General features: G+C 62.0%; 1 protein-coding gene across 5 annotated transcripts; it reads right to left on the bottom strand.

Moving 5' to 3' along the window:
* Window positions 1-1568: 1568 nt before the first annotated feature.
* LOC111138842 (ATPase phospholipid transporting 8B2) lies at window positions 1569-20717 on the bottom strand. Of its 5 annotated transcripts, XM_022490744.1 has the most exons (29): window positions 20577-20717; window positions 19754-19809; window positions 18292-18359; window positions 16284-16342; window positions 15845-15958; window positions 15642-15740; window positions 15310-15371; window positions 15140-15212; window positions 14405-14475; window positions 14101-14180; window positions 13196-13354; window positions 12777-12865; window positions 11157-11353; window positions 8936-9144; window positions 8373-8416; window positions 7976-8141; window positions 7648-7836; window positions 7412-7527; window positions 7163-7327; window positions 6968-7079; window positions 6769-6874; window positions 6538-6682; window positions 6224-6407; window positions 5906-6129; window positions 5475-5558; window positions 5050-5295; window positions 4834-4972; window positions 3634-3764; window positions 1569-3362 (listed from the first exon to the last, which is right to left on the bottom strand). In XM_022490744.1, the coding sequence occupies exons 3-29, from the start codon at window positions 18320-18322 to the stop codon at window positions 3084-3086; spliced, it is 3573 nt and encodes a 1190-aa protein (XP_022346452.1). In that variant the 5' UTR covers window positions 18323-18359; window positions 19754-19809; window positions 20577-20717; the 3' UTR covers window positions 1569-3083. The 5 variants fall into 5 exon arrangements, with proteins under 5 accessions (XP_022346452.1, XP_022346453.1, XP_022346451.1 ...); XM_022490745.1 differs by lacking the exon at window positions 19754-19809; XM_022490743.1 differs by lacking the exons at window positions 18292-18359; window positions 19754-19809; window positions 20577-20717 and adding an exon at window positions 17548-17796.
* Between the last annotated feature and the right edge of the window lie 174 nt (window positions 20718-20891).

The raw sequence follows: 20891 nt of genomic DNA, 5'->3' as shown, positions 1-20891 counted from the left end.
TCACGCAAGCCATCACGGGGCCCCGGGGGACAGAGAAAGTGTCCTTCCCAATGTGTCTCAGGGCCCCCAGTCATAGCAGGGTGGACAATCTCTGCAGACTCTCAGGCCCAGGAAGACCTCGGGAGGGAGATCGGCCCCTCCCTTCGGCTCCAGAGGGACGGGGCCGGGTCTCTCCCAATGGAGGGTCCCCTGAAGTGGAGGCCACGCCCCCCCCACCCATCCTGGGTCGTCGTCAGGGACCCGCTCCCGCTGGCATGGAGGGGCTGGAGCCACCGCCCGCCTCTCCCCATCCCCTGGCAGGGCCCGGCCGGCCTGAGTGCGGCGCCTTCCCCGCAGAAGGGTCTGTTTTGAGTCTCCTCTGGGCGTGCACGGGGCTGCCGCGACCCGGCCTGGGTCACAGGCCCCGCAGCAGCGGCCAGGACCCCGTGCTCGTACTCACTCCGTGCGCCATCAGGCGTGCGGCCACCTTCCTTGGGGACCTGCGTGGTGCCCGGTGCGGGCGGCCTGAGGACAGCGCGCCCCTCACTGCGGGGTGGGGGGGGGCCTGCGGCAAGACGAGCCAAGTTGAGGAAAATAATGTCCCGTGTGGGGCGTGTTGAGTGAGAGGAGCTGGGGGGTCCGACCGAGAGCTGAGCGCAGAGGCCCGGGCTGTGCCGGGGGGGGGACAGAAGTCCGTCTGGAGCTGGACGACGACGGTGACTCTCTCACTTAAGGACCTGGAATAAACCAAGGAGCTCAGAGCCCAGAGGAGCACTGGCGGAGAGGAAGCGCCTCCAGGACCTTAGAAGCAGGGGTGAAACCACACAGAGGAGGAGGAGGGGGAGGTGGAGGCCAAGTCGGGGGCAAGTAAGCTCAGGCCTGGAAAGGTCCAGGGGTCACGTGGAGGTCAAAGGTGATCCCAGGGAGGCATTTGGGGGGCGCCTGGGCGGCACTGTTAAGCTCAGCCTTCAGCTCCGGCAAGTTCTCCCGAGGAGGGGGCGTCCTCTGTCTGCCGTCTCCCCTCCCGACTTCACACCTGCTCAGAACTCGGAGAAGACGGTCACCGTGACAGGAAGGGCTGCTTAGGTCAGCGGGGAACCGAGGGCTGCTCCCAGCACACCCGGGACACAGCCTCCCCTGCTCTGCTCCCGCCAGAAACCTCCCTTCGTCTGGGAATCTCAGACTGGGTCTACACCTTGGCTCCTTCATGCTCACTTCTGTGAAAAGCCAGGAAGACGGAGGCTAGGAGGCCGGTGCCCGTGGGAAAAACAAGACGTCGGGGTACAGAAGAATCAACACATATTTACCTGGTTCTTTCCCTCCCCCAGCTACCACGCGCTAGGAACGTGTAGGCGGCCTATTTGAAAAGCCGATGGTTCCAGGCCCTGAGTGCCCAGCCTGGGCGCACACGGGGGCCCCGGTCTGCCCACGGCCCCGTCCGCCGAGACTCAGTCCCAAGACAGGTGCGAGACCACCCGGACTCCGCTTCCTCCCCTCAGCACAGATCCACCCACTGAATTCTGTTTAGGAAAGTCTTTGCGTTTACCACCAGCCTCGATTAAAGATTAGAAAAGAGACAAACTACACACTTCTCAGAAATTGGGATTTTATAAAAGGCATTTTTTTCTCTTATGTCCATAAAATGATATAATTCTTGCAAGTATAGAAATGTGTCATAAATTATACAGAATGTTCCTTAATTACAGCTCAATGCAACTTGGTACTGCTTCCCTCCCTAAAAAAACGAGAGAGAACCAAAAAAATAATATATATATAACTGTATATATATATATATATATATATATATATATTTATATAATATAGACAAATCAAATATGAAAAAAAAATCATCTCCTCTTTGGTATAAAAATCAGACTCTCACCTTGAGAGACACACAAACAGACATGATGTTGGGTTTGTAAACTGTGTGGCCAAAAGGGATTTCCCTGTTAAGCTTCCCCTCCCCTTGGTCCCTGCCCAGCCCACCTCCCTTGTGGCTGCCACACTGAATGAGACCTAAGGGCCCCTCCCAACTCCACACCAGCCCTCAGCAACCCCTCCACTACCTGGACTGAACTGGGAGCAACTACCCCAGAAGCCCGATTTGGGGTGTGGCTGGTGGGAAGGAAGGACAGGCACGCCCAGGCCCAGCCAGGCACCGCTGCCCCCAGCTGGCTGGTCCAGCCCTCCTACTCCTCCACACCTCTTGCCAGACGCTGGGCCTAGAGGGGAGGGACCCCCATGTACAAGAAGGGAGAAGCAGAGGTCAACTTCCCCTTTCAGACCCGTCTCTGGTTCCAGGTGTAGATGCAGGAAAATGCCAGATGATGTGAGAGGAAGACAGGCAGGACTCTGCTAACGAACTCAGATCAAAATTTAAAATGACAGAAATCTTTTTCTGGACATCTCACATCGGCCTTAGGTCAGAGATGACAGGACCGTGCACCCGGGCTCAGCCCGACACCAGCAGGAGTTACGGACCAGGGACAGACACGTGTGTTGGGGGAGGAAGGAGCACTTCCCTCTCAAGATGCGGAAGGAGACGGCACCAAATCCTCCTCCGTGCTCTGCACACCCCTCGGGCAGACGGGTGCCTTCCTCCCTGAGCGGTGGTTCCTGCGGATCCCCCCCAACCCAGCCAGCCAGGGCACCCCTGGGGGCCGGCCTCCTGTTCCCACAACACAGAAGTCACTCAGTAACCCCCTCTCCTGCCAAATAAGAAACACAAACCCAAACTGGACACAAACACAAATCAAGGAGAGACACACACAACGTGCAGGGCCCGTGGGCCGCAGCAGATCTCTGGCTTCCCGGCGTGATACATTCTTGTGTAATTCAGGAACAGAGGCTCTCGGCCCCCTCTGGGGAGTGGGAGTAAAAAAATACAGAGATTATAGTCTGCCTGCGGGATCCACGCAGGGCTGGGGCAGACCCAATCTCAACTTCTTCAGGTTTTGGTTCCACGTCGGACCCTTCCCTGGGGCGCCCGCTCGGAGGCCCCGCCCCCACCCCGCGCCCCGCACCTGTCCGCAGGTGCCGGCCGCAGGTGCCCGCGGGCAGGACGGAGCCCGCAGGGAGGGTGTGGGGCGCCCCGGGAGCAGCCCTCAGCCCTTGAGGGGCTTGTCAGGCCCCGCGCTGGGGCTGCCCGCGCTGTCGCTCTTCTTGCGCCGCAGGCTCTCGAGCCAGCTAGAGCTAGAGCGCGTGGTGAAGCCGGCCAGCGCCAGGGAGCTGAGCCGCATGTTCTTGCCCGACATGATGAGCTCCCCGAAGCCTTCCTGGTGCGAGAAGGCGTAGCCTGACCGGCGGGAGCTGGTGCGGCCCACGCGGCGCAGGCAGCGGTGCTGGGCCTTCTGCTTCTTCCTCACCAGCTGGCTGTAACGCACCTGGGCAGTGCAGGGAGGGGCCGGGTTGGTGACAGCCTCGGTGTCGCAGGCAAGGGACCCTGCACACGAGGGACACCACCCCCCACGCCCCCAGCCCCGGGCGTGAGGAACCCAGAGCTTCCGGGATGCAAGGCTGCACGGCGGGGGGGGGGGGGGTCTGTCCCAAGAGACAGCAGGGGAGCGCCACCCCACACGCCACCCACGCACGCGTTCCCTCCACAGGGCTCCCTGTCCCGCCCCAGTCCCCCAGAGCACGTGGCCAGCGGCTCACCGTGTCTGAGAGACCCGGCTTCAGGCTCAGCTTGAGGAATCGGAAGGCGACCACGGGCATGACGCAGACAGCCGTGGTGAGCGCGATGGTTAGCCACACCGTGGGCTGCGCCAGAGTGTTCTGGGCATTGCCTGGAGACACAAGCAGCCGGCGGCCTGGGGTCACCCAGAGACAAGGGGCAGCCCTGCTGGCCCCTCTCAGCTCCGGAGTCCTCCCTGCTCCCCAACTCTGCTGCAGGGACCTTCCCCCACAGCCCTCCTCTGCAGCTGGGACCTCCCCTCCACACCCTCCTCTGCTGGGGAAACCCCCAGGCAAGCCCCCTTAGGACTCCTCTACCAGTCCCTCCTCCAGGCTCACTGCCCCCCTTTGTTCAGATTTCTCTGTGCCAACGTCGTCTTTTCAAGGGGTCTTCCCTGACTACTTTCTCTCTCTCTACCCTGCTTGATTTTTTCCCTAAGACTCATTAATTCTAGACGTTCCATTCTGCTAACTTGTAAACTGTCTCACGGAAACATGAAGCCCAGGAGAGTGAGGACTGTGCCTGTCGTCCGCTGCCGCCCCCTCAGCGCTTGGGACCATCAGTGGTACAGAGCAGGTGCCGGCTGAACAGTGGCGAAGAACAGATCGGAACTGACGCACCCCTGCACCCGTCCTTCCCGTCGTGCCTCCTGAGCAGCCCCTCTCTGCTTCCGCCACCCCGCCCATCCAGACGCCAGGCGTCAGTCACTAAGGTAGCTCCTCACTGGCCGCCAGACTCCTCTCTCTGAAGTAACCCTATAACGCCACTCCCCCTCTCCCTCCTCAAAAAAGAGACTCCCACTGGAATAAATCAGGACCCAACAGCCCAGTGTTGGTGCCTCCAACGTCCTTTCTACCTTTCCAACCTCTCACCTGCCCCGTCTACACTTCCGGCTCCCCGGCGTGGAGTGGGCCTCACAGCAGCCTCCCCTGTGGACTGTCCCCCGCCAAGTCCCCCCCGACAGTCACCTGCTGATCATGAGGAGGTCCGCCCTCCCTTTGAGCCCGACCCCCCACGGCCTGGATACGGAGGCCCGCTGAGGCCCGGCCCGCGTCAGAGACGGCCCAATGTGCCCCCAGCCGCTTGCCGGGCACCCGGCGCACGGGGCCAGCATTCCCAGTGTTCCCGCGGTGCTTGTGGGGCGCCCGCCCCGTCCGTGGGGAGCCGCTGCAGGGACGCACCCACAAACCGGAACTGGTTCGGAAACATGTCGAAGAGCCCGTTGCTGTGCATGGCAAAGAGGATGGCGAAGTAGACGGCCAGGCTGCCCCAGATGAAGAAGTGGTTGATGGCTGTCCAGTAGCCGGTGTCCAGCCCGATCTGAGGAGGACATGGTCACAGGCAGGAAGAGCGATCCCCCCACCCGCCCGCCTGCCCCAGTCTGGCCGGCCTCATACCTGCACGCTGACCACAATGACCAGGGACGTGGCCACGGTGACGGCGAATGACTGGTAATCGGCCAGCTGGGAGCCGTCGTCCCGCGTGGCCTCGGCGAACACCCCATACGGTATGAAGAACGTGAGCACGGACGTGTAGATGCCCTGCGCAATGCAGATGAAGAACTCCCGTTTGTTGAAGAGGAGGTTCAGCTGGCCCGGCTCGTAGAGCTTGGGGTACTCCATGCTCCGCTGCTCCGGGACGTCCTGGGCGGGGACCACAGGGGCCTCAGGACACCGAGGGCAGACCCCGTCCAGCTTCCTCCCTTCCAGAGTCTCTGACAGCTAGACCCCACTCCACCCCCCGTCCAGGAAAGTCCCAGGGCGGCGGTAGCCGGGCGGGAGCAGAGCCGTCCCAGCGCCCGCCCCGGCCCCCCTGCCCTCACCTGGTCGAAGACCCCCATGGCTAGGACTGGGAGGGAGGTGTACACAATGTTGTAAAGAGTGATAAAATACTGATCATAGACGGTCTGGGAAGAGAACATAGAACAAGAGAGGGTGAGCACACGCTCTTCCCCACAGACTGGGCAGGGAGAGACGGCTAAGCGGGGCCTCGGGAATCCTCTGGAGCCCGTCTCTACACCCTGAACAAGTGTTCATTTGTTCTCATTCTATTTTCTTTAAGTAGACGCCACACCCAGTGTGGGGCTAGAACTCACAACCCGAGACTGAAAGTCGCAGGACTAGGAGCCCCTGGATACGTGTTTTCTTAACGCACAATCCAGACAACGCTGGGCCCCAGAGGGTGACGCTGCACAGAGGACAGCTGCCCCGACAGAGCTCACAGACGGGACGCAGCGGGCCACGGGCGCCCTACCTGGGCGGAGAAGCCGCAGAAGAAGCCAAACCAGAAGTGGACCATGGTGAAGGCGAAGTTCTTGTAGAAGAAATAGCAGAGGAACTTGCACATGCGCAGGTAGGACCAGCGGCCGTGCACCAGCAGGAGGCGCTGCAGGAACTTGAACTGGGAGAAGGCGTAGTCTGAGGCCAACACAGCCTGGATGCCCTCCTGGCCGCTGATGCCCACGCCGATGTGAGCCGCTACGGGGACAGGTGGTGGCAAGAGGAAGCAGAGGGTCACACACTCGGAACCCCAGCAGGCTGGAGCCCCTCCCCCACACACATCCATACCCACTCTTGATCATGCTGACATCATTGGCTCCATCCCCGATGGCCAGCGTCACAGCTTTCTTGTGTTTCTTAACCAACTCCACCACCTGTGCCTTCTGCAAAGGGGTCACGCGGCAGCAGATGACGGCCCTGCAGGCACAGGCCGTCTCCAGGAACTCCAGCTCCATGTCCGCCTCCAACGCGTGGGCCTGGAACACAGAGCCTGAGAGAGCCCCCTCTCCCCTGGGCAGACCGGGAGTCGCGCTGAGGTCAGGGGACTGAGAGCGAGGTGGGATGGACCAGCCACGCGAAGAGCAGGGCTCCCGGCAGGACGCTCACCAAGCTGTGCCCACTGATGACCAGGGCGTACTCCCCGGCAACGGCCTCCAGGACAGAAGGGAGCTTGGCAGACGGACGCTTCTCCGGGCAGGTGAAGCCATTCCCCACCGCGTGGGGCGAGTCCAGCATCTTCTCCCGGGCTTTTCTGGGGAGGGGAAAGGCACCCGTGGGCTCCAGCACAGAAGCAGGGACTGCAAGGGCAGGACACCTTCCGCCTTAGCCTGCGTCTACCTGAGCTCCTCCCGCACTTCCAGGACGGTGTGGCCAGTGACGATGAACACCTCCGTCATGTCGTCCGTCAACATCTTGCAGGAATAGCCGATGTTCACGGCCGTTTCTACAACAGAGACCAAGGAGCTCGGCACGCTCTCCAGCCTGAGGTCTAGGCTCACGCAAGGGCCCGACAGGGCACTGGGAACCGGGCTCTCACCTTGCTTATCCCCAGTCAGCACCCAGATCTTGATGTTGGCCAACGTCAGGAGGGCGATGGTCTCCGGCACCCCCTGCTGAAGCTTGTCCTCGATGGCTGTCGCACCCAGCAGCTGAAAATACCACAAGGGTTCTGGACAGGAGAGTCCCAGCACAAGCCCCCCGGGCCCCCCTCGGCCCACTGTACAGCCCGTACCACCATGTCGCTCTCCACCTCCTCGTACACGCTGGCCAGCCTGTCCTCCCGGCTGTCCTGGGCCAGGCTGGCCTGGAGCCGTCTCTGGGCCCAGCCCCCGTAGTACTCTTCGTCCAGGTCCTTGTACGCCAGGACCAGGGTCCGCAGCCCTTCCCCGGCGTACTCCTGGGGACAGAGCCAAAAGGGTCAGCTGGCCCCTCCTCACCCACGACGCAAGCCCCGCACCACAGGGCCCGTCCAGACACCTACATTCAGGTGGTCCGTGGTGGTGCTGAGCAGCTCCTGGGGGGAGGGGTGCAACCTGTCCAGCAGGATCGTGTCGGCCCCTTTACAGTAGAGTCGGATCCTCCCTTCTGGATTCCGCACTACGATCGGGGCAGGGGAGATAGTCCCAGAAGGACTCAGGCAGGCCAAGACCCCCAACTGACCTCATCAGCCAGGGCCCTCAGCACCCCTCCCCCGCCCCAGCCCTGCCCCAGCCTCACCGATGACGGACATCCGCTTGCGGATGTTATTGAAGTCCAGGATGGCCAACAGCTGGTAGGTGACGGCTGTGCCCATCTCGTGCACGGTGATGGTTTTGGGAGTGCGAGAGCGGAACACAAAACCGAAGTTCCTGGCCGCGGTGACCAAGGCACCCTCGTCCGGGGACTGTGCCTTGTAGTATAGCTCGCCTGGGAGGGCAGCAAGAGCACAGGGTCTAAGTGGCCACCCCGGCCGTGACCTGCCCATGAAGGCCTGCCTGGCCGCACCCCAGAGCAGACCCAAGGTCCGCCATCGGGCCAGGAGAGCACGAGGCAGGCAGGGGCTCACCTTCGTTCTTCTCTTCAGACATGACGGTGTGACACAGAGAAAGGAGGCGGAAGAACTCGTGCGCATGGGGGTCGCCCGTCTTGACGGCCTCCAGGAGGCTGGGGTCCCAGAAGACGAACTTCTTGTCGGCCAGAGGATTGAAGGAGAAGTCCACAGGCTCTGGCCTCTAGGGCAGGAGGAGGGCCATGAGCTGAGGGCGGCCGTCAGGCTGCACCCCAGCCCCGCCATCCCCACCCCGCTGTTTCCTGCTCTTTTGCAGCCCTTGACCCCACCCGCCACGGACCCCAAGTCACCCTCCTGCTCCCGAGTCTTCCTGAACACACCCACCTCTCCCAGCAGTCTCCACCCCGGGCCCAGAGCACCCCGTCCTCACTGGACCCACAGTGACTGGGCTTACCTCTCCCAATTCGGCTTTGTGTCCCAGGACATCGAACACGTCCCCTACACGCACAAGACAGAAGATGAAGGCGCATCAGCACTAGGAGCCACGGACGAAGGGCGCCAGCGCAGAACCCACAGGCACCTGGAGCCCTCGTCGAGCGCCGCGGCCCCAGCACGCCCCTTCCGCTCTCCTGCCAGGCCCCCAGCCCCCCCAGATGCCTTTCACCCCACAGGCCGAACAACGGGCAAACCCCACACACAAACCACAGGCCCGGGTTAGTAGAGAAAGCGGTGAGCCCCACACACCCCCTGACCCAGGTCACCCCGGGGCCCGGCCACGAGCCCATGGCAGCAAGGCCACGCTGGGGACCACAGTCGCATTCCAGAGACGCAAGAGGGCCCAGGATGCAGCATGGGAAGGGCCGAGCACTCCATCGCCACCCCATATCTGCGGCCCGACCCGGGGCACAAGGCAGACGCTCCCCCGCTCTGCCCCCCCGCCCCACAGGTCCATGCAGGGAGGCAGCCAAGCCCGTGTCCAGACGGCAGCGGCGGCGGGGAGCCCCGGCGCGGCCCTACCATAGCTGCGGCCACTGACGGAGCACTTGCTGAAGACCATGATGTTCTGCGTGAGCGTGCCCGTCTTGTCGGAGAAGACGTACTCCACCTGGCCCAGCTCCTCGCTCAGGGTGGTGGTGCGGGCCTCTGCGGGCGTCCGCTTCTTAGCGCAGAACATCTTCTTGTCCCAGTTGATGAAGTAGCTGTGGCCCAGGCGGATGACCTCCACGCTACACGGGGGACAGGAGGTCAGGCTCGGGCAGGGAGCCACGGACGGGACCCACCCGCACGGGCCTCCGCGGCAGGCCCTCCCCCGCCTGGGGGCAGACAGGACGGACGGACGGACACCTGGGCACAGAACCTGGGAGGGAAGGGCAAGGAGAACCTGAAAGTGGAGCCGGCCACTCACTGTGGCCGCCAGGAGCTCCCTGACCCCGACCCTGTGATGCTCTCCAGACAAGAGGGGGCAAAGGGCCTGGGCAGGTGGGGCACACAGCACAGGCGGAGGAGGAAGGGACTGCAGACAAGGCGCTCGGCCAGCTCTTACCTCAGGACTAATTACACAGAAACCATGCAGAGAAAACAAGAGAAAGCGTGTGAGGGAGGGATGAGTAAGACACGGCGAGGGCACAGGCCCCCATTGCCGGCCGCAAGCACTGTCCTTCCTCCACCGTCTCGCGCGCCACCGCTCTGGCCTGGCGACCCCGGCAGGGTGCCCTCCACCAGGTCCGACACGGACCGTCGGCCCCCCCACGCAGGGGACCGAGCCGGGGGGCGCCGCTGGAGCCCTGTGTGGCCTGACCGAGGACCCCAGCCGGCCAGAGGGGTCTTCTCAGCCTTTTCCCCGAGGAGCGGCTCTCGCCCCCCGCACAGCCCGGAGCCCGAGCAGAAAGTGAGAGGCTTTCCTGGCAGCCACCACGGACGCCTTCCTGGCAGCCACCACGGACGCCGGGGGCAGGGACGAAGCTCAGACAGAAGCCTAGCGTGGGGACGGGCCAGACGTAAACAGAAAAGCGCCTAAGCAGGCCTGAGGGAGCAGCGGCGGCCGGGACGTGGCCCCCACCCCGCTGTCTCATCCTAATGCGCATCTCGTGTCAACGCACCTCAACGCATGGGGAAGAAGGTGGGACGGGGCTGTTCCCACATTACATGCGGAAACCGAGACCCCCAGCGGCCGGGAGCCTCCTGTCCGTGTTCTAGAAAAGCCCAAGTCTTGGCACAGAAACGCCGTCGGCACCAGGACTCAGGGGAGAGCACCCGGGGCGTGAGTGTCAAGGAAACAGGCCGGGCCCTTGGGAAGAGCCCCCCGCCTCCAGACAGGCTTTTCTTGCACAGGTCTCGCGCCCTTGCCCCCAAGGGCAAGGCCTTAGCACGTGGAAGTTTCTTTCTTCCGACTATCTTCCTGCAGCCTTCTCCCGGCCGGCGCTGTTCACACGCTCCGGGCCTCAAGCATCCCCGATGTGCCCGAGCTCCTACTCGCCGCGCTCCGCCGCCAGCCAAGGCTTCAGACCCGTTCCTGGGACTCTTTTCTAAGGACTCTCAGTGTTTACTAAGGACTGACAAAGCGTCAAGACCCTCTGTCAGGAACCAGGTCAGCGGGAACCCGGTCCTGCCCTGTGCTGCTGCCAGAAGGTGACCTTTCTGAGGGTCGCGCCTCCAAGCCTCTGTGCCTGTTCTCTCCCCCAGGCCCCCCTGCACCCGCCAGCCCCCTCTTCAGAGAGGCCCTCCCTGATGAATGGCCCAGGGGCTGAGGCTCCTCACCCCTGTGCTGTCACAGTGGGGCCGCGGGGTCTCGGCGTCTCGCACCCCCTCCCAGCCTGCGGCTCCCGAGGCAGACACAGGGTTGCACACCTGCGTCCCCTGTGCTCACACTCACTGCAGGGGGAGGGACTCCCATAGCACTCACTCCCGTTTCGTTTCAGAAGGCATTTAGATTTTTCTCTCTACGCGACTGAAGCTCCTGCAGGGCACGGGGTCTGTCCCTAACATGTCTCTGTGGCGTGCATGGCCGAAGTCAGCATGCGGGCAACCCGTGCCGGATAAATCGGGCTCTTTCTGTCACGACCATCCAAAGTGCCCGAAAACGGTGACAAAGCTTGCTCCGCACACAAAGGTAAACAGCTAACAAGATGCTCGAGGCACAAGGAGCTCCAGGTTCCTTCCCCAAGGGTCCACCTTCACCGAGAGTCTGCCGAGGGACCGCCCGAGCTTCCCGGGAGACCCAGGCAGAGCGAGCACCTACCTGACATAGAGCGATATGGGCACAACGGTGTTGAGGATGATGATGTAGGACCAGAAGGAGAGGAAGCCAGAGAAGAAGGCACTGTCCACCGCCTCGTCCCAGGGCAGGTAGGCCTGGAAGCGTGTCCCGACCTCATGCTCCCAGATGGCGTTGCCGATGGCCAGGATCACCCCCATGCAGACCAGGAACCCGAAAATCTGGTGAGGAACAGGAAACAGGCGATGTGGCAACTCAGGAGGCCCCCAAAATCAAGTGCATCCCTGAAGGTCACGGCCCATACCCCAAACCCTCAAAGGCTCAGGCATCTTTAAAACGGCGCCACGCTCGCCCGAGAAGCACCCAGGACTGCTGAGAGCACGTGGTCCGCCAACCGTCACATGGTCCTGTCTCTGAGCACCTGTGTCCACTGTGTGATGAGGGAGCCCTTCCCGGACGGTCAGAGGGTGCGAGCACACTCCTCTCCCCGGGGCGCTCACGGCAAATCACCCATCTACTTGAACTAGCTCCCCCGGACAGGAGACAACGCCAGGCTTCTGCGATGTTCATTATCTCATACAGATCGCCAGAAAAGTTTTTAACCAGGGAGACAAATTTTATCTTCATAAATTAGATTTGAAAGCAAAAAAGTTTAAAGATTGTAAAAGATCGGGCGTCTGGCTGGCTCAGTCCATGCAGCATCTGCCTTAGGCTCAGTCATGATCCTGGGGTCCTGGGATTGAGCCCCACAGTGGGCTCCCTGCGGGGAGCCTGCTTCTCCCTCCACCTCCTGCTCCCATTTGTGTTCATTTTCTCTCATGCGCCCTCTCCCTCTCAAATAAATGAAATAATGAATAAAATAAATCTTGCAGTCCCTGAAGCAGGACCATAAGAAAATCCTGGCGGTTAAAAGAAAAAAGAGACCACTGTCTGATTTCAGACATCTGTTTCCAAAGCTATGCTCACCATCCATGCTCTGGAACCCAACAGGAACGACCCAGGTGCCCAAGGACTGCCAGGGGGGCAATGCGAGCCCTCGTGTGAGACTTAACCACTCTCTGGGGTGAGGTTTGGCAAACCCTTTAAGGCCGGGGCGGACCGGCTCTGCAGAGGCCGGTCCAACCTTTGCAAGCTGGCGTGTGGGGGCTGGGAGCAGGCAGCGGGGGCGCCAAGAAGGGGAGGAGAGCCCAACAAGGACCTCCAATTTCCAGGCAAACAAGACAAGAATTCAGGAATGGCCAGAAACTAAAACAGTAACTTTTCCTTTGGGATCCTCCACTCTGAGACGTCAGGGGAAAGACCCGTTCATTATCCAGCCACCAAATGGAAATTTTTCGTTTAACTCCTTTTCCATCCCTGTGAAGGGCTCCTTGTCCCCGGCAAACGCAAACAGAAGTGGACACGCTGTGCTAAGTCGCCACTGTAACTGGAACCTCGAGAAGGGAAGACCTGTTTCAGCTCTGTCCACCCCTGATTCACTCAGGTCCCTAAGGTTCTTGTAAATAACGTCTTCCCTGCCCAAAGAGAGCAGAAAGGAGCCTCTGAGCAGGGAGGAGAGGTGGGAGCAAGGGCGGGGGGGGGGGGGGGGGGGGGGGGGGGGGGGGCCCCCCGGGGGCCGGGGGGGGCCGCGGGGAGGAGCCTTACCCAGAGCACCAGTGTATTCATCAGGCGATCGATGCTCGTTCTCTTGAACTTGGTCCTGCCGCTGTTCTGCATCAGCTTTGTGTCGGGGCCTGGAAAGGAAGGGAAGACGGGGGAAGCCAAGGGAGCAACGGGCCGCCTGGGCCAGGGCGAGGAGCACTGCGAGCTGGAGAGAGGAGGGCTGCGGGCGGGGAGGCTCCGGCCCATGAAGGCTCTGCCCCCCACCTGGAGTCCAGAGAGCTGGGGGGCGCGGCGGCGGGGGGGGGGGGGGGGGTCGCACTCAGGTTCCGTCCTCCGGCCAGAGGCTCGGTGTTATGCGGGCCCGCCACCCCTCCTCTCCCCTCCCCCACCCCTTCTCCCCCTCCCCGCCCGCTCCCGCCCACTCCCTGCCAGCCTCCCCGCCCGCCGCCGCGCAGGCTCACCCGCAAACACCACCAGGCCGAAGCACCACTCCGTGTTGCGCAGCACGCAGCCGCGCAGCAGCATGTTCTGGTTGCTCAGCGGAATCTTGCTCTCCTTCCAGTACAGGGTCCCGCTGAACCTGTCCAGCTTGTTGTTGGGCGGCTCGCAGACCACCTCCCCTGCGCAGACACAGAGCGGACACGCGGCTGCGGGAGGTGGCCGGGAGTAACTCGTGGCCAGGAGCATGGGGGGGGGGCGCAGGAGCGCGGGCGCGTGGGACAAGGTCGCTCGCGCACTCCGGCCTAGGGACCCCACGGGGGGGCCCAACTCTACAGAAGTGACAGCACAGGTCCCCACAGGTTTACTGAAGCCGCCACTGAACAGTGAAAAACCAAAAACCAGAAGCAACTGCGCGGTGGAGGCATGGCCCAGTGAGGCGGCCGAGGAAGGAAGCCAGTCTCTGGGAACTGCCAGGCGCCCACGTGCCTGAAGGACGCAGCAGGTAAGGAGAGGCCTGTGCGGGGACTTGAGGGCCACAGGGCCCCACTGCTTTGTGCTTGGGTTTGTGCAAACACAGAGCATGCAAGGACACCCACTGAAGGGGCTGTGCACCTGGCCCAAGGGTGAAACTGGGGTGCAGGAGGCTCGCTTCTCACACAGAACATGGTTTCTTCCTCTAGCAAAGGAGCAAACATCATCAACCAGGACCAAATGAGAATGAACTGAATTTCTCTCTACACACACAGCCAGGAGGGAGCTAGCGGCTGTGAACTCAAGCAGACGGGGGCCACCCTGCACTGCTGACACTCCCCCACGAAGAAAGATCTGGGGAGCCGCAGCCCAGTGAAAAGGAGCCGGTGCAACTGAAACCCCAAAACCCGCCCCACTTCCTCCACCCAAAAGTCACTTCTCCAAAGTCACTCACCATCAAATTTGGCGAGCCTACTGATGTCTCCCAACTCTGAGGTGACTGGGATCGCCTGGCGCACTTTCATGTTGGTCTCCCTAGAAGGACAGTGTCCCTAAGTTCTGGTTCCCATCCCTTCCTCCAGATTCTACCTGGGAGCACCTGACCTCCGGGCATCACCCACCTCCATATACCCGAAACTCTTCTGATTCCTAAAAATTGTCCAAAGGGTATAGACCCCAGACCTGGGAATCTATTCCAAAAAACAAGCTTTTTACCCTTAAGGAGGCAGGAGATGAGTGGCGCTGGGCATCTGACCTACCCGTCGAGTTCTGCTGTCTCTATGTAACACAGGCCATGGGGCTCACTGCTGGAAAGGAGGAGGAGATCCGCCTAGAGAGAAAATCCAGTGAGGAGCCCAAAGGCCCAACCCTCCACTTGCGATGCACTCTTTGCTGATCCCTACTTCCCCTGAGCCTTCTTGGTTTGCTTAGTCCCAAGCGTGATGGCTAGAAGATGCCAGTCCCAGGCATATTAATATGACACAGAAGCTCCCCACTCAGGGAGCTCCGGGAGCACTGTCGGTTAAGCTCCGACGCTTCATGATCCCAGTGTCCTGGGACCGAGCCCTGCATGGGGCTCTCTGCTCAGGGGGGAGCCTGCTTCCTCCTCTCTCTGCCTGCCTCTCTGCCTACTTGTGATCTCTGTCAAATAAACGAATAAAATCTTTAAAAAAAAAAAGCGTCTGACCCTTGATTTCGGCTCAGGTTGTGATCTCAGGGTTGTGATCTCGAGCCCCATGGTGGGCTCTGCACTGGGTGTGGGCCCCGCTGAGGATTCGCCCTCTGCCCCTCCTCCCACCATTCACACAGGCACGCACACATGCGCTCTCCCTCAAAAAATAAATAAATAAAACATATGGGGGAAAAAAGCTCCACCCAAGGAAGTTCAATCCATGCGTGATTACGAGGCTGCAAGAAATTAGGAAAGACTCATTTCTATCTGCCAATGAAAACGGAAGAGACATGCAGCCCTAGAGGGCCACCTTGTCCCTTACCGCCACAAACTGATTATTTTCCAGCTTGATGATATCACCAACACAGACGTTCATCCACGGCTCTTGCTGGAGGCTGAGGCAATGAGAGGTCAGGAGAGGCTGTCAGTAGCGAGAGAAGTTCCTGGGGAGCCCCTCCTCCTGAAGGCCCTCGGTCCCCACCAGGCACTCACCTCCCGCGGATCAGCACTTGGGATTGCCGGTTATTCACCTGGTTGTCACTCTTGTGGCGGAACTGCAAAGAACGAGACGTCAGACGCCTTCCCCACTCCCAGGCACTGAGACGGTCAGTGGGATGCAAAGCGTGCCGGGTCCCGCCTTGAGTGCACCTGTCCACAGGCGTGCTCTCTCCCTGGCTCCGCCCCCTGCCCGTGGCCAAGGTGCTGCAGGTCTAGGGGCCAGGTGGGGGATGGCAGCAACTTGCTCTCCTCTGTGGGCAGAGGAGAGCAAGTTGGGAGTGGGGGTGAGGAAGAGGGGCAGGAAGGGGAGAATGGAAGCGACTCACATAGTCATCGGTGGCATCTTTAACAGCTGTGATGGCGAGGACGAGAACCAAAGGCACGATGGTGGTGAACCAGGACAGGGAGGACACCTGGGGGATCAGCTGCAAGGGGAAAGAGGGCGTGGCTCCGAGGCCCCGCCCATCCCCCCACCCCCACCCCACCTCCCTCTTCCTTGACTCGGCTTCAGGAGGTGCCGAGGGTCTACCTGCAGAATGAGAAGGAACAGGAAGTAGGTATTGGCAACTTCCTGGAACTGCTCGAAGAGGTTGACAGGCAGGAAGGTGAGGATATTGTACTTGGAGGTCTTGATGCAGTTACTCTGCGGCAGGCAGGCAGGAGAAGATCACCACACAGCCCCCACCCCCACCCCGAGCCAGGCAGTGCTGCCCCCTCCATCCACCCTCCCCAAACCTCTGCCCCCCAAAGCCAGCAAGCACAGGCCTGGGAGGGGGAGGGGCAGCAAGAAGGGAGCCTCCTGGGGTCCACCTGTCCTGCAGCACCACCAGGTGAAGGTGGGAAAAAATCAGCACAGCCTCCAAGGCAAGCGGCCCCGGGGCTGCTTCTGTCCCCTGACCCCCACCTCAAGGGGGCCACCCCCCCACACACACTCAGGAGGAGGGAGCAGGCCAGCCAGAGTCACTCACCGCATACTGGAATTTCTCGTTGTATTCCCGGTCGTTGGCTCGAGCCCGCCTTTCTTCTTCTGCAACAGAATGAGGATGATGCGGCAGTCAGAAGGGGCCCATGGGGGCCCAACACCCTGTCAGGGCTACCCATTTTGTGGGTTTTCCACTGAGGGCTCTTGGCTCCTTCCACAGGACAGTTTGAAGGAGCTGGTGCCCCACCTGAGGTGTCGCTCGTTCTTCCCTCCAGTCCCTCTCACCACCAGCCTGGCCTTTTGGCTCCGCAGGCATTCATTCCCAGGACAAGACCCACAATGTCAAGGTCTTCTGTTAGGGGCACTCAGTTCCCCTCCCCCATCCCTTTAATTAACACCTTAGCCTCAGGGATCCGCAGAGCAGCAGCTGCAGACCAAGAGGAGCCCCTGCAGGCCCAGCCACTGCCCTCCTCCTGACCTGGGGGTGGGGTGGGTGGCAAGCCAGGGGTTCACCCTGCTTCGCAAGTGCTCTGCGGCAGCCTCCCAGCCCCACAGCCCCACGTGCAGCAGCCCCTCTGCTTGTCACATGTCACCCGCAGAGCCTTCTGACTGGCCCACAATGACATCACCTTATTTCAAAGCTCATCTTCCAGTCGGAGAAGGGGGGGGTCAGGGATGCGGGTCATGCGGAACAAGACGGCGATGAAGGAGGCAGGAACGGGATGTGCTTTAAAGGGCTGCTCTGACTGTAACCCTTCCTGTGCCATCTGCGCATCTCACCCTTAACACACCTGCCACCCACGGAGTGACACCTATCCTGAACACTCGCTCATCTGGGGCTGCAGGTACCAAGTTCATGTCCCAAAACGCGGGGCTGTCCTGTAAAGGGATCTCCAGACCACCTCTGGGGGTCACGAGGACCACAGGCTGAAAAGGGGGGCTCCCTGGCGCAGCAGGGAACACAACGCATTCAACCAGCACAGGAGCCCAGTGCTGCATTACAGACCCCTCACCCCTCCAAAGACCCCTGCAGAGCACATCACAGGAACAAAACCTCGGCACAGAGCTCCCTCCGCCTACTCGGAGGGCTCCTTCCCTCCCAGGAACTTCCCCAGCCGGGACCCCTCGCTCTGAGCCCCCTGCGTTGTCTCCAGAGACCGTGCAAGCGAGAGGCAGAGGCCAGACCGTTCCGGAGCCAGATCTCTGGGTCTGGAAAGGAGAGGACCAGGGACAGCTGGGGACAGCCCAATGGGAGAGTGAGAGGAAAAAGCACGGACCCGGGAGAGCTGCTAGGGGCTGCCTCCTGTTACCTGTCCCCCAAGAGGGCTTCTTTCTGCTCCAGGAGGGGGGCGCCCCGGCCCGGGCCCACTTCTCGGGCATCTCCTTGGGGACCGTCATGATCCCAGTTTGAGCGGGGGAGGGCGGGCTGTCTGTCGGTCTGTCCTCGGCCTCAGCGGCGCGGATGCGGCGGCCCCCCGGGCAGGCTCAAGAGCCGCGGCCGCTCAGAGGGGAGCCCCGGCCGCCAGGCGCGCGCCCCACCTGCAGCCCTGGCCATCCCCGCGGCCGCCACCCCCAGGCCCCGCCGCCCGCGCGCCCAGTGGCCCGAGCGCGGCGCGCGCCCCGGCTCCGCCCCCCGCCCGCCCCCCGCCCGCAGGGCAGCGCCTGCCAGCGCCGCGTAGGCGAAGACCGCGGAGCCCCGCCCCCGGGGGGGGAGCCGCCAGTGTTGTCCCGGCAACCGCTTACATCCCGCCCCCGCCGGCAGGGAAAGGGGCGGGGGGCAGGGCGGAGAGAGACTACAAGGAAGGTGGAATCGCAGCGCCCCAGGCCCGAGACTAAGCGCTCGGGTGCCCCGAGAGTGAGGGGAGGAGAGCCCAGCTCAGGTATCCGGGAGACGACTTCGCCTCCTAGGCTCCCCGCCAGGATGGGCAGGGCTGCGATCGACCCTCCTCCAGACTCAGTGCCAGTCGTCCCTCCTCCCTCTGCTCCCTGAGCCATAGTAACACCCAATCTTGATGATCCCAGGGATTCCAATCCCCCTGCCGCCCCCGTCTTACCTGGGGGGCGCTTTTTTGCACACAGTGCCATCTCACCCAGCAAGGTCCCAGCAATCCCATGGGAGACCCTGCAGGAGGGTGACATACGCGTAAGGTCAGAAAGCCAAGGGCAACCCTTCATTCCGCTCTTCGGACCCCTCCTGGAGGTTCTCTTTCCCAGGTCTGGCCCTCCCCATGGTGTCCCCCTCCACCCCCCGCCCATGCCTCAGCCTTCAATGGATGGGGGTGTGTGTATGTGTGTGTGCACGTGTGTGAGGACTGGCAGATTACAGAAGCTGAGACCTACGGGGAAAAGAAGGGGACAGACAGAAGTGGCCAGACAGGAGGGGCACAGCTCTCAGGGAGCCCATCCCTGGGCCCATGAATGCCCCCATGTGCCCTCCTGGTGGTGATGAGTGGTCCCTGTGTTTACTGGAAAGCAGTTTCCACCAAAGGGTGGTGTTGAGGGAACCTGGGCCAGGAAACACCTGGCAGAACCTCAGGAAACCAAGTGGGCAGGCTCCACCCTTCCCAAAATGCTTATAAGGCCCCCATCCCCCCACTGCTGGGCCTTCCATCCTCACCTCCTGCAGGGGAGCTCACGCTAAAGGCATGGTCTGCATTTCCTGAACACAGTCCCCAAACCACTTCCTCTCAGTCTGGGTCAGCTGAGGGGCCTTGCCCAGCGGTGCTGGGGAGTGGCCCTTGCTCCCCCCCCCACCCCCCTGCAAGCCCAGACTGCTAGGGATGGCAAGAGGTGCAGGCTCTGGGAGCATCAGTCAGACATGCCTTTGCTCTCCTTCCACCTTTCTGTGTCCCTTTCACCCGGAAAGGTAAAAGGCCTGGCCTCCAAAACAGGATCACAGAGCCTCATCCCTCTTGCCAGCCGGGTCCCAGGTCCTCCTGTCGCCCCCTCTTTCTCTGTCTGGGTGGAAAGCCTTCCCCCTCATCGGTGCCCCTGACTCGGGCCTCCTAGGCACAGCCTGCCAGCTGGATGCCGAAAAAGACACCGACTGCCTGTCTGCCCGACCTCTGTAACTACAGGCTCTGGCCGCAGCCCGTCCCCTACACCCATCAGCCCTTCACTAACTCACCCTCCCTTTCCGAGCCCCAGATCAGGCACAAAGCCACAAGGCCTTTTCCTCCCGACCCTTCCCAACACCAGTCGCCACGGGTGCCTGGCTAAAGAGGAAAAACCTCATCCACAGTTTTGGAGATGCCAAGCCCTCCTCCGGGAGCCCTCGCCAGGGTCTCCACCCAGTCCTGAGTATGAGTCATGGCAGGGTGGGGTGTGGAGGGAGAGGTTAAGGAGAGGACGGAAGGGTGGGCACGGCAGGGTGGGCTGTGGAGGGAGAGGTTAAGGTGGGCATCCCAAGTTCCATGCCAGCCCCACCCTCCTAAAGGGAGGCAACTGAGATACACCACCAGCCTGAAGATCTGGGTTTGAGTCCCATGAGAGAATTAATGAGGGAACTACACACACCTTTAGGAGTCAGGAGTCTGGACACGGAGCAGGAAAGTTGTTTTACCTCTAAGACCCTGGGGAGAATGAGAGCTGACTTGGTCCCAGACCTCATCCCCTCTGCGGGGCTCTGACAGGGAGGGAACAAGAGTGGCAGAGGGGAAACAGGGAACCCCTCTCACTTCTCCCCAGTCTCACACAGCCTGGGTTTTTTGAACAATCAGGCACACCAGCCACGTCGCCCTGCCCATCACCCTGCCCCAGCCCCCTCTGCAGCCACATTTGGGATAAAAATAGCCAGCTCTGGGAAGAAGCAACGCTTCATGGAGGAAAACGGCTCCTCCTCTCGGCCTGGCCCCTGCTCCCTTCCAGCCCAAGCCCGGGAAGACGAACCCCTTCTTTCAGAGGAGGCTGGCAGGGGTATGTGTGGGCCGGTCAGGGGACAGAAGGAAATGGAATCCTAGATCCCCAGCTCACTTGCCACCAGCACCCCTGGCCACCTGACATCGCCAAGGACAGATGCCAGGGCTCGGTTCCCAGCCCCGAAACCCCAGAGCTACTGCCGCTTTTTGCGCCCCTGCTTTGGCTCACGCACAGACCTCCACCTTGAGAAAAAGCCTACCAGCCCGCACTCCCTTCTCCAGGCGCCCAGACCCTCGGACCAGGGACACTGCCCTCACCCCACAACTCTCGGGAAGGCTCTCCCCTTCTCGCTGCCCCACAGGCTGCCCCGCGCCCCCCACTTGGGCAGCCCCTCCTCCCGCGGTGCGGGCAGCCTCTGGACCCCCATCCTCAGGCACCCGCACCGTCGTCCCTGAGAGCACGCGCGCCCGCCCCGCCTCACCTCAGCGCGCCGCGCCTGGCGCCCGCCCCGGCCTCCCAGTCCTGCCCATGTCGGGGGCTGCGGCGGGGGGCGCTCGGCTCGGCTCCCCGCGGGCTCCCGCCCCCAGCTGCAGCCCCGCTCCCCCGGGGCTCGGCCCGCTACTTTGTGTCAGTTTCGGCCGCGGCGGGGCGGAAGTGACGGAGGAGGCGGCAGAGGCGGGGGGCGGGAGGGGGTTTTGGGGAAGGGAAGGGAGGGGGAGGGGAGGCGGGACCCGCCATCTTTGTGCGGGGCGGGGCGGGGGCGGGGTCTTTACCCACCCGAGGCCGTGTCCCCTCA

Source organism: Enhydra lutris, unplaced genomic scaffold (genome assembly GCF_002288905.1).
Source record: "Enhydra lutris kenyoni isolate GAN:26980312 unplaced genomic scaffold, ASM228890v2 scaffoldscaffold94, whole genome shotgun sequence".
In the NCBI taxonomy this organism is placed as follows: domain Eukaryota; kingdom Metazoa; phylum Chordata; class Mammalia; order Carnivora; family Mustelidae; genus Enhydra; species Enhydra lutris.
The sequence above is the reverse complement of the archived record's forward strand: the minus strand, read 5'-3'. Positions and strand labels throughout refer to the sequence as shown.

What these genes read in the sequence shown, in the direction of transcription:
- LOC111138842 (XM_022490743.1), bottom strand. Translation starts at nt 17,635, where the DNA reads ATGACGGTCCCCAAGGAGATGCCCGAGAAGTGGGCCCGGGCCGGGGCG. An exon ending in AAGATGCCACCGATGACTAT is followed by an intron (nt 15,372 to 15,641) that starts GTGAGTCGCTTC and finishes CGTTCTTTGCAG; the next exon opens with TTCCGCCACAAGAGTGACAA. An exon ending in AAAATAATCAGTTTGTGGCG is followed by an intron (nt 14,476 to 15,139) that starts GTAAGGGACAAG and finishes TTTTCTCTCTAG; the next exon opens with GCGGATCTCCTCCTCCTTTC.